Source organism: Gymnoscopelus microlampas, assembly GCF_963454915.1.
Source record: "Gymnoscopelus microlampas genome assembly, chromosome: 21".
Classification (NCBI taxonomy): domain Eukaryota; kingdom Metazoa; phylum Chordata; class Actinopteri; order Myctophiformes; family Myctophidae; genus Gymnoscopelus; species Gymnoscopelus microlampas.
In genome coordinates this window covers 39637627-39650563 of record NC_139958.1, presented here as the reverse complement: position 1 = coordinate 39650563, position 12937 = coordinate 39637627, and the positions used below count along the sequence as shown (strand labels likewise).

At 40.9% G+C, this 12937-nt stretch overlaps 1 protein-coding gene across 2 annotated transcripts in view; it reads left to right on the top strand.

Annotated features, from left to right (window-relative positions):
- tln1 (talin 1) overlaps window positions 1-12937 on the top strand; it is a 128288-nt gene that overhangs the window by 73834 nt on the left and 41517 nt on the right. For both annotated transcript variants that reach the window (XM_084047492.1, XM_084047493.1), the window contains exons 27-38: window positions 328-456; window positions 2659-2761; window positions 3420-3628; window positions 4105-4224; window positions 5649-5846; window positions 7138-7277; window positions 8138-8231; window positions 9081-9170; window positions 10048-10170; window positions 10776-10919; window positions 11040-11201; window positions 11844-11984. In XM_084047492.1, the coding sequence (XP_083903618.1) occupies window positions 328-456; window positions 2659-2761; window positions 3420-3628; window positions 4105-4224; window positions 5649-5846; window positions 7138-7277; window positions 8138-8231; window positions 9081-9170; window positions 10048-10170; window positions 10776-10919; window positions 11040-11201; window positions 11844-11984 (1653 nt within the window). The remainder of the gene's footprint in view (window positions 1-327; window positions 457-2658; window positions 2762-3419; window positions 3629-4104; window positions 4225-5648; window positions 5847-7137; window positions 7278-8137; window positions 8232-9080; window positions 9171-10047; window positions 10171-10775; window positions 10920-11039; window positions 11202-11843; window positions 11985-12937) is intronic.

Here is a 12937-nt window from a genome sequence, read left to right as displayed (position 1 = left end):
ACACCTAAAGACTGGGTACCGTTGCAGTGGAAAAGGAGCCTAATTTTGGTGCATGCGTGTTTGTGTGTTCTGACCCAAGTTGATTGAAGAGCCATTTTGAACTAGTACACAGTAATATCAGTGTTTATTTATCCATGTGTAACTCTGAGAGTGTACAAATGGAACCAAATGGAGAGGACTCTAATGTCTGTATGTGTGTGTGTGTGTGTGTGTGTGTGTGTGTGTGTGTGTGTGTGTGTGTGTGTGTGTGTGTGTGTGTGTGTGTGTGTGTGTGTGTGTGTGTGTGTGTGTGTGTGTGTGTGTGTGTGTGTATGCTGTGTTTTTTAGGCCCAGGAAGCGTGCGGTCCTCTGGAGATAGACAACGCTCTGTCCATGGTGAGAGGCCTGGAGAAAGATCTACAGGAGGCCAAGGCCTCTGCTTCTGAGGGCAAACTGAAACCACTGCCTGGAGAGACCGTGAGTATACACACACGCACACGCATGCAGTGGTGGAAAGTAACTACTCGAGTATTTCAAATGTTTTTATATACTTTAAACTACTCCACTACTTCTTAGAGCCAAATGTACATGTACTTTTTACTCCACTCCACTGACCACATATGTGAGCAGGTCTGGTGTTTAGGGCATCATGTCGCCCATTGACAAAGACTAGAAAATAGCTTTTAAACTTTTTTTTTTTTTTTTGTGATTTTCGTTTTTTTTCATATTAACACAGTTCGAATGTTGAAGAAGGTTTATAGTCCAAAAGATAGGCGTTTTAGAATCATTAAGTGGTTTAAATTACATTACAAAAACAGGAGTGTTTCTGTGTGTTTCTGTCGGTCTTTTGGGGGCGGAGAGTGGTTTTAACTTGCAGGGACAACATTAGCATGTGAGTGGTTTTGGTTGGTTGTTGGCCCATTGTTCTCCGGTTACAAGCCTAATCCCCGCCCATCAGTATCACTCCTCTCTGTGGTGGTGTAACGTAACTTAAGTACATTTACTCAAGTATTGTACTTAAGTACAATTTTGAGGTATTTTTTACTTTACTGGAGTAATAGCCACTGGGTGAATATTCAACCTGAGGCTGAAACTAACTTCACCACGGTGGGAAGCGCCGAAACGGCCAGTATTGCGTTAGTCTTTTTCGGGACAGAATGTAGTTCTATTATCAATAATAACATTGTGGCGAACAGAGCAGCTCTGAGGGCAGCCCCAGCTAAACAACAGGCCTCTCGACGTTCGTATTGAAGTATTTCACTGAAGATGTGGACAAAACAACGGTGGAATAACGAGCTAGGCAGGCTAGGAGCTTAGCATTGTTAGCTCGCGGTCAAGCGTCATGGCTGAACGTACAGTTGGTGTTTGCATTTCTCCATTTACAACTCGTACATCAACATAAACGTTCAGATTTAAAATATAAAGTGCTTATCTCATGGCCACGGGTGTTATAATTATGTACGGGCCCTCATAAGTACCCGTATCTTCCGTATTGTTCAATAAAAAGCATTTTGATCCGATTGATGGCCATTGTCTCCGTTGTTTTTCAACTACGCGGCCGTATTGGTTGGGGGGTGTATTGCACTCCTGATACGTTACAACTCTATGAGAAAATGGCCGCCGATCGGATTAAAATGCTTTTTATTGAACAATATGGAAGATACGGGTACTTAGACCCACCCGAAGTTAATGGTAACATCCGTGGCCATGAGAAAAGCACTTTATATTTGAAATCTAAACGTTTATGTAGATGTACGGGTTGTAAATGGAGAGTGCAAACACCAGGTTGGAGTTAATCCAGGACCTAGCTGGTCGTGTCTTCATTATTAATAGGTAACCCTCGACTGTAGTCGGAGCTGACTACCAGTGGGTCAAATTTAGTGGTGGAAGAAGCACTCGGTGGTAGCAATACCACAATATAAAAATACTCTGTTACAAGTAAAAGTGCTCAAAATGTTACTTGAGTTCAATCAAAGTAAAAGTACTAAAGTCTTGGTATCAAAATGTACTTAAAGTACCTAAAGTATAAGTACTAAAATGTTTGAAAATAGCTGATCTACAAGCTCACAACGCGTCGCAATGCGCATTGTGAGCTTGTAGATCAGCTATTTTCAAATAGACTATGTATAAAATAGGGCTAAAGTGGTTAATGTATATGTTTTATAATGTAATAATTTATATCTGCAAAGTAACTAGTAACTCAAGTTTAAAATGATTGTAGTGGAGTAAAAGTACAATATTTTCCTCTGATCTGTAGTGGAGTAGAAGTTAAAGTATTGGAAATACTCCAGTAAAGTAAAAATACCTTTAAAAAAATGTAATTGTGTTGCATCAAATTTCTATATGGTGGACAGCTGACTGAAAGGTGTCAATGGGGGAGTGATTAGAGGAGTGGCTAGGTTGAATAAATTACCCATTGTTCACGCCCATTACCTGGAGCTGAGAGGTGCTAGAAGTGGAAATTCTTTAGGAGGGATTATCTCAGTTTGGACTATTATAGATAACAAGATTAAAATTGTCACATCTTCTTCAAATGTGTTCCAATTTCAATGAATGATACATCATATGAAAGCTTATATTCTGTACTTCAACAATCTGTAATAAAATGAAAAATGAAAAATGCCTACTTGATGCCTAAAGCACTGGACCCGCTCACAATAACCACTGTTGTTTGATCAGTTGGAGAAGTGTGCTCAGGACCTGGGTACGAGCACCAAGGCGGTCAGCTCTGCTATCGCCCAGCTGCTGAGTGAGGTCACCCAGGGCAACGAGAACTACACAGGTACACAACCTTTCTCACGTTACCATATGCATTCCTTTTGGCAATTGTCAATCAAATCAAATGAACTTGAATCAAGTAACACAACTACACATATTTTGAGATTTTTGATTGATTCATCTATACATGGGAGAGATGGTCTCTCTCTCGCTCTCTCGCTCTCTAGGATTTAGAAGCCGTTTTTATAGTCGCCCTCAGGTCTAAATGGGATCCCATCTTTTGTGTAGATCGGACATAAAACTTAAAGGTAGTACTCATTGCTGTATAGAGTGTTTGTTCAGTAACAGTAGTCTCCATGACTCTCCAGCTATTTATTAAACAGAAAATGCATTTTCAGGTTCGGGATACCAATTTTATCCAATCAGGATAGAGAACTCAGTCAGCATACAGATTAAACAAGTGAAATTGGAGCCAGAAAATGGCACTGGAACACTATCAAAATGAAGCTGATAAATGGGTACTCTCTCCTGATTGGCTGATATTTTGTCACCTACCTGAAAATGGGTTTTCTGTTTATTAAAGAGCTGGAGAGACAGGGTGACTGAACAAACACTCTATAGCAATGATTTACTATCAGCTTTAACCTTTTAACACAAAGCCTTTTTTAAGGATCATAGCTTTAACCGTCGCCTTTCTCCCTGTGCCCGGTTGTGTACCTCAGGCATGGCGGCGAGAGACGTGGCCCAGGCCCTGCGCACGCTGGCGTCCTCGGCCAGGGGCGTGGGCGCCAACACGGCCGAGCCGGCGGCCCGCGACGCCATGCTGGACTGTGCCGCCGACGTCATGGACAAGTCCGCCAACCTCATCGAGGAGACCAAGAGGGCCATCGCCCGGCCAGGAGACCCGGACAGCCAGCAGAGGCTGGCACAGGTGAGGAGGGGGCCCTAGCACCTGCTAAATGACTGTAATGTAATGTACTTGAGTAATTCCAATTTCCAATACTTTTATATACATACATTAACCACTTCAGCCCTATATACAGTACATTTCGGCCATTTGAAAATAGCAGATCTACAAGCTTGTAGATCTGCTATTTTCAAAAGATGTTTAAACACTTGAAAACTTGACATGGGACAATGAATACTTTTACTTTTGGTACTTTAAGTACATGTTGATGCCAATACTTTTATACTTTTACTCAAGTACATTTTGAACTCCGAACTTTTACTTGTAACATATTACATTACATTGCAGTATTGATACTTTTACTTAAGTAAAAAAATGGATTACTTTTTCCACCACTGCGCTTTGCGTAGTATTCAAAATGGCAAAAAAAAAGGTATTCATAAAATCACCAACCTAAATGATGTATAGCAATACAAACGTGTGTGTGTGTGTGTGTGTAGGTGGCAAAGGCTGTGTCGCAAGCCCTGAATCGCTCGGTGAACTGTCTTCCGGGTCAGAGGGACGTTGACAACGCCATCCGCACTGTGGGAGAATCCAGCAAGCGACTGCAAGCTGATGCTGTGAGTATAATGAGTATATGACCCGATCTGCTTTCATCACGGACAGAGACATAGATGTTTTTTTTTTTCATTTTTATAACATTAAAATAATAGCCAACCTACAGTATAAGCTCTTATAAGGTAAGGTTATAGATCATAATACAAATGTAAAAATCCAATCCAAGTTTTTCAAATTGATTATAATTGGATTTTCTATTTTATTTATTTATTTTGACAAAATATGGGTCAATACATCAGTAATATTGGTGGTCTCCAAAATCGTGCTCGGCATCGGACCTCCACAAAAAAATACCATAAAATTGTTTATATGGACAGCAAATCTGAGTGCTTATTTCAGCACTGCATGCTAGCAACACACTGTACACTCTTATCAAACAACACAAAACCATTGTTTCTTCTGTCCATAGTTCACTTCTGTATCAAACAACATAAGACTAGGGCTGGTTGTTATTATGACTTCAAATCAATATAACGATCATTTCAAACTTTTGCCTCGGATTACGATTAACAAAAGGTTATTTACAAAAAAGTGAAAATAGCGGATCTTTTGAGGTTATAGCTCTGCTATTTTCACTATTTTTGCACGCCACAATTGTAAGACAAAGTATAATACAAGGTCAAGTGATTTATCAGACAAATCAATGTAGTCGATTATAAACAAAATCTATTTGAATTTGTTTGTGTTGCTTCGTTGATATAAGAAATTAAACATATTTATATACAAAACCTGCTTCACGATTATTTGATTAACCTACAGGAGCAAGATTAAAGTCTGTTATTGGTTTTAAATATTGGTCCTACATTTTCGATTTAATTGCCCATAGTCCTATATAAAACCATTGGGTAATATTTTACTTTAAGGTCGGGTCTACTGTTATACTTTTGTAATTGACTAAGTTATGGTAGTTATAATGTGTTGTTCCGCTGAGCTTATAAGTTATAACGCATTATGACCAGCAGTCCAGCACTTTCATAAACCTTGTTTTAAATTGTCATGCACAATTATAAAACGAATATTATTTTATTAAGCCTTTTATAATGCATTATAAATGGGATTATGTCTGTCCTGTAACGCCCATTAAGACTGGGTCTTACATATCTGTGTCGTTTTAGATTTCTTTGGCTATTCAAAAATAGCAGATATACAAGCTCATAGCACGGCACCGAGTGCCGCGCTCGCTCTGAGCTTGTAGATCTTCTATTTTTGAGAGATCGTGAAAATGTGTGCAAATATTTGAATATATATGTATTTTAAGCGAACATTTGTAACTCAAATCTTTACTTCTGAGGGTCCCTGGAACAAAATATTTATATATATATATATTTTTTTTAAATCGAAAAAAAAACATTTTTAGAATCTCCTCATGTCTCAACGTGTTACCAAGTAAAATATTACCAACCACTGTTTCGTTCGGGTTCCACAGTTCCCGTCCAGCGGTAAGAGTTTCCAGGAGGTGCAGGGCCAGCTGAACGAGTCTGCGGCCGGTTTGAGCCAGTCGGCCAACGAGCTGGTGCAGTCGTCCAGGGGGACCACCCAGGACCTGGCCCGCTCCACCAGCAAGTTCGGGCAGGACTTCACCGACTTCCTGGACGCCGGCATCGACATGGCCGGCACCTCCCAGGTCAGTGAGGGACAGTGGTGTAAAGTAACTAAGTACATGTACTCAAGTACTGCACTTAAGCACAATTTTGAGGGTGTTTTTACTTTACTGGAGCGTTTCCAATTTTCGGTACTTTTGCTTTTACTCCACTACATCTCAGAGGCAAATATTGTACTTTTTTACTCCACTACAATTATTTGAAAACTTTAGTTACTTTGTTGATTTAGATTATTATCATAAAACATACACTAACCACTTCAGCCCTATATATTATTCGGCCATTTGGAAAATAGCTGATCTACAAGCTCACAATGCGTCGCGATGCGACGGATTGTGAGCTTGTAGATCGGCTATTTTCAAAAGATTTTTGTACATTTTGAACTTGTGAAATGGGACAGTCTGCATAACGAGTACTTTTACTTTTGGTACTTTAAGTACATTTTGATACCAATACTTTTACTCAAGTAAATTTGAATTCCAGACTTTTACTTGTAACCAAGTAATTCTGCATTGGCGTATTGATACTTAAGTAAAACATGTGAGTACTTTTTCCACCACTGGTGAGGGAGACGCGCATCATGTTCTTCGGCCTGTCACACATTTATATAATCGCCCAATTATTTTTGCATTATCGTTTCCTTGTCGAAAAATGTACATATATTTTCAAACATTTAAAAATATAGTGGAAATGGCTACACTTTCCACTATTTATTTATTTATTTTTTTGGTTTGAAAGTATAAAGTTATGAAATAAGTCAGTCCTTTCTTTTTATATTTCAGTTATTTGACATATCTACCCTGTGCAATTTTGGTTTAACAAAGCCCAACAGCTAAACAGAAATGTACATTGTATTTATACACAATTAAATCAATAATCAATTAAAATGTGACAGTCTTACATGTTTGGGACATTAACCCATTTAGACCTGGAACGCATCTGTGTCACTTTAGATTTCTTTGGCTATTCAAAAATAGCAGATATACAAACTCATAGCGCGGCACCGAGTGCCGCGCTATGAGCTTGTAGATCTGCTATTTTTGAAAAATCGTGAAAAAATATTTTTTATATTTTTTTTCACAAAACTTTAGATTTTAGATTTAGATTTTTTTAAAGAATCGCCTCAGGTCTTAAAGGGTTAAATCGCTGAAACTCATGTTGTGTAGCCATATTCTAATAATATTGTCATTGATCTGTATGTGTTGCCTCTTTGCTCTGTGATGGAGGAACCAGACACGATGGAGAAATGCGTCTCGAAATAGCACAAACTCACACATACTGTAACGACTTTAAAATGGTGTTTGTTTCTTCTAGTCCAAAGAGGACCAGACGCAGGTAGTGTCCAACCTGAAGACCATCTCCATGAGCTCCAGCAAACTGCTTCTATCAGCCAAGGCCCTGTCCACCGACCCCAACTCGCCCAACCTCAAGAACCAACTGGCAGCTGCTGCCCGGTAAGGCCCTGTGAGCTTGTAGATCGGCTGTGTTCTCTTTGCAACACCGTTGAGTGATAAATAATAATATTTATTTTATTTTATTTATATAGCACTAAACATGAGTCACAAATTGCTGTTCAAACATTGGACAGAATGCACAATAAAAACAAGAATTTCACAAAGGCAATAAATGAGCTAATTCGAATTGAACAAGAAATAACCATGAGCAAAAGAGAATAAATGAAAGAAAAGGTTGTTTAAAGCATTGGTTCTCAAAGTGGGGTCCGGGGACCCCCAGTGGTCCTTGAGGGAGTTCCAGGGGGTCCCCAGCTAAATGATGGATAGTTAGGAGCCAAATGGACCCTTATGGGTCTGTAACTCTCAGAGTTAAATTAACATTGATTTTACAATATGAATTGGGGTCCCCAGAGATAGAAATGCCATTAAATGGGGGTCCGTAGCCTAATGCATGTCAAACTGGGGGTCCTTGAAATTAAAATGGTTGAGAATCACTGCTAGACCCGTAAAAATCTTCTCTTATGGGGGTCCCTGGCATATCTTTTCAAATGGGGGTCCACGGCCTAATAAGTGTCAATTTGGGGGTCCTTGACATGAAAAAGTTTGAGAACCACTGGTTTAAAGGAATGCTTTCTGGAACATACTCGTATACGTTTGTAGGCGTGATTCAAAAGTTATTGAATTGAGTCAGCGAGGCGAATGGCCTCGGTAAGAGCATTCCAGAGCCTAGGAGCTCGGACGGCGAAGACCCGTTCACCCTTAGTTATAGGGGCCTTATTTAGGGACCTTTATAGCAGAGCCTGGCCTGAGGGGGGCCACACAGGCCAAAGTCTAAATGGGTCTCGATTGTCTCTCCACAGCGCCGTGACGGACAGCATCAACCAGCTGATCACCATGTGTACCCAGCAGGCGCCGGGACAGAAGGAGTGCGACAACGCTCTGCGCGAGCTGGAGGTAACGTCACCCCTTCCCCTCGTCTCGGCGTAACGGGTGTGCGCGCTTGTCGCGACTGAGGTCGGGATCCTTTTGGATTTTAAACTATTCCGGTTCCTTAACGCCTTAAGACCAGGAACGCATCTGTGTCATTTTTCAGATTTATTTGGCTATTCAAAAATAGCAGATCTACAAGCTCATAGCGCGGCATCGAGTGCCGTGCTATGAGCTTATTAGATCTGCTATTTTTGGAAAAATCGTGAACATTTGTGCAAATCTTTGAATATAGGGAGATACTGTAGGGGGGTATATATTATATATCTTTTTTTTAAAGCGAACAAAATATTTTGAGATGGGGGGGGGGGGAGGGGGGCTCTGCGGCCAAGTACATATAATTTTGGGAGATCCTTGACATAAAAAAAGATTGAGAACCACTGATCTTAAAGCAACATACGTTTTTTTTTTTTTTTTAACTGTTAGGATTTAGAAGTCATTATGTAGAATCCCCAGAAGCAAAGATTTGAGTTACAAATGTTCGCTTTTGTAAAAATATATATTCAAAGATTTACGATTGGACATAATTATACGGCTGTACACACTGTACGTGTCTGTGTATATTGCAGTTGGTGTAACATACACACGTGTGTGTGTGTGTGTATTATGTGCTTGTATAGTGACTGTGTGTGTGTGTGTGTGTGTGTATTATGTGCTTGTATAGTGACTATATGTATATTTTGCAGTCGGTACATAGTGTGTGTGTATAATGTACTCGTATAGTGACTATATGTATGTATATTTTGCAGTCTGTACATGGTGTGTGTGTGTATAATGTACTCGTATAGTGACTGTATATGTGTATATATGTTTCAGTCGGTACAGGGTATGTTGGGGAACCCTACAGAAGCGGTTAATGACATGTCCTACTTTGACTGTGTGGACAGCGTGATGGAGAACTCCAAGGTACACACACACACACACACACACACACACACACACACACACACACACACACACACACACACACACACACACACACACACACACACACACACACACACACACACACACACACACACACACACACAGTCATGGAGAACTCCAAGTTACACGAGGTTTACAAGAACCTCACACCACTCTCCTCTCTCTTCTGTACACTAAGTTCCAGAAAGTTCCTAAACTTCGTCGTATGATTGAGTCGCACAGGGAAAATAGACGATTTACAAGCACTGCCTCTCTTTTCACCGAATACATTTAGATAAGATGGACCTTTATTGATCCCGTGAGGGAAAATCAGTAGCCATGAGGCAGCACAGCAGTTAATTACATAGTTACAGAATAAGAAAAGTACTGTCGGATACAGCATATATGGTTAAGGCCAATACATGTTCCTTACGACGTCGTAAAAGAACTGCCGTTTCGGAGAGGCTTTCCGAACTATTTTGGACAGTGAGAGGATCTAGAGGAAAAAAGCCACAACTGCAAGGGATAGATATGATAAGATTGAACATGTTACTAAATAACGACACCTATCGTTTGCTTGCCGATCATTTTGCTAAGGACAAGACGATTTAACTTGAAATTTCAATTCTTATTTTGTTTCCAAGTGTTCTTCCACTCATCACAGCTTGTTTTTGTCCCGGAGGAATCTGACCCACCGACGGAAGATTCTGTCTAAACCCTAGTTTATGTCCGGCGAAAACAGCTGATCAACAAGCTCACAAACGCATCACAACGTGTTGTGTGTGAGCTTGTAGGTCAGCACATTTCTTTATGCGCGATCCTTATCTTGCCATTGCGAACGAGTCTGAATTGGGCCTAATTGACTGTTTTGGTTCAGGTCCTCGGGGAAGCCATGGCAGGAATCTCCCATAATGCCAAGAACAGTAACCTTCCCGAGTTCGGAGACTCCGTCAGCGCCGGATCCAAAGCCTTGTGCGGCCTAACGGAGGCTGCAGCCCAGGTAATATATTACTGTACACCCATATCAACCCTCCAGGTAATATACTGTCCACATATATAATATATCATTATTTATAATATAAATCCACAATCTTCACACGAGTCGAGTTGAGAAGCATAGAGGAATATAAGAATATTGTATTTATACTGTATAACTATACTAACTGTGTTCTGGTTGAGACGTGACGTATGATTCTTTTAGCTTCAGTGATGTCATTCCCTAGCATGTGTGAATAGGTGAAGGGAATCAACATCACATGAGTGTGTTGGAAAATGCTTCTTGCTTGGATGTGTCTCGAGAGCTTAAAATGAAGGACATATGGACGCCCCCGTCTTCATTTTTGCACTAGGACATAAACATCTATCACTGTATATGATCTGCCTCACAAACGCAATGCTGATACCTGTGTTGTTTGCACCTACAAGATATTGGCAGACGCCCCCAAATAATTGTATGTGGGTCTGAAAGAATACTATGAAGCTAAAAGCTCACTGATTCACCTGGTAGGAATATATGCTCTAGCATACATAATCAGAAAGGTGTTTTTAGTGTATTAATAGCCATGTATTTCAGCGTGTCAACGTTGTGTGCACTGTTTTGAACAGGCTGCCTACCTGGTGGGCGTGTCGGACCCCAACAGCACGGCGGGTCAGAAGGGCTTGGTTGACCCCGCCCAGTTTGCCCGGGCTAACCAGTCCATCCAGATGGCCTGCCAGAACCTGGTGGACCCGGCCTGCACCCAGTCCCAGGTACACACACACACACAGACAGAACCACATTTCAACTTTAGCATACCAGCTAAACAATGAGCCTAGCATCAGTCTGAACAATACACTATCGGAAAAACGAGCGTTGCTTTTGTCCCTCAGGTGCTCTCTGCTGCCACCATCGTGGCCAAACACACCTCGGCGCTGTGCAACGCATGTCGCCTGGCCTCCTCCAAGACGTCCAACCCCATCGCCAAGAGACAGTTTGTCCAGTCGGCCAAGGAAGTGGCCAACAGCACCGCCAACCTGGTCAAGTCCATCAAGGTTGGTGACGAGGGGCCGCTAGGCCAGTGGGTTCAACCTCTTTTTCATATTAACTCTTTCACTGCCGGACTTATTTCTGGCTGCGTGCACCCACTGCCAGCGATTTTTGGATTCGCTTACCTTTTGAAGTAGAATATTTATCTCCAGTATGATTGATCCCCTGATGGTTGCTAATCACAGAGGGTTTCACTGTTCTTCTGAGAAAATAAATGTCATCGCGACCTCCCGTTCGCTTTTATGCGCCTTTGAAAATAACATGTCTTGCCAAAAATACATAGTAGAAAAAAAGTGCACAGGAGCCGAGGTACAGGATTTTTAAGTAATAAGTTAACTAGGAAGTGAATGGAGTACATCTTTGGATCGTGTTATCTCTGGTTCTGTGACAGTGTGACAAAAAACAACATTTTTTTCTTTTCTAGTTAGTTTTAGTTCGTTCTAAGTTTTTATTAGTTTCTATGTTTGAAAATGCTAATAGTTTGTTAGTTTTTATTAGTTTTAGTGTTAGTTTTATTTATTTTTATACTTTGGGTTTTAGTTATCGTTATTTTGTTAGCTTTCATTAACTATAATAACCTTGGTGTGTGTGTGTGTGTGTGTGTGTGTGTGTGTGTGTGTGTGTGTGTGTGTGTGTGTGTTTGGCAGGCGTTGGACGGAGCGTTCAACCAGGAGAACAGAGAGAAATGTAAAGCAGCCACGGTGCCACTCATTGAAGCTGTGGACAACCTCACTGCCTTCGCCTCCAACCCAGAATTTGCCAGCGTGCCGGCCCAGATCAGCCCCGAGGTACGACATTCACCACCTCCTAACTTAACACCGTGAATCCTAGCATCCCCGTTGACCTTTATGGTGCCTACGTTATGATCACATCATGGCTAATATTGGATTGGAGGCACTGGAACACGAATCACCTCAGAATAGCAGCAAAGTGCTTAGGTAGTAGGCTAGGCTAGCTGCTCACCTACTGAGCATGGTAAATAATGAAATGGTGCTTTTATATGATATATATTTACCATGTGCATTACATGCACCGACGGCGGAGGAAACCATAAGTGTCTTGCTCAAGGACACCTCGAAAGTAACACTGGGGGAGCCGGGGATCGAACCGGAAACCTTCCATTTCCCAAGCAGCCGCTCTACTGTACCTCCTGACCTTGAAACATTATCACACATAACCTTGAGTCACCAAGGCTCTCCACAGTGCGCAAAACTTTGTATGACGAAGTAGTGCATTCATTTACAAAAACAAAAAACATGCGTTGAAATACGGAGAATCGGAGATGCAAGGTTTCTGTTCGACAGCAACAATATAAATCGGTGTTGATTTTGACAGCAAATTTAGATTTTGTCTTAGTCATAGTCTTTTGAATAAAATTCTGTGTTGTTTTTTGTCATATTGTCATGTTTTAGTCATCTGAAAAGTTTTACTTTTAGTCTAGTTTTAGTCGACTAAATATCATAAGATTTTAGTCGACTAAATCTACAGTTGATTTAGTCATGATGCCATCGAAATGGCAGATTTTCACTTAGCCTCGTGCCGAAAATAGCTGATCTACAAGCTCACAACGCGCCGCGCTGCAACCCGTTGTGAGCTTGTAGATCACCCATGATGACTTGTTTTAGTTCTACTGGATCTCTTCTCCACTAGTCCCTTCCTAACATTTTGTTTGTTGACGAAATTGTCAGTATATTTAGTCATAGTCATGACTAAATATAGTCAAAGATACAGTAGTCATCAT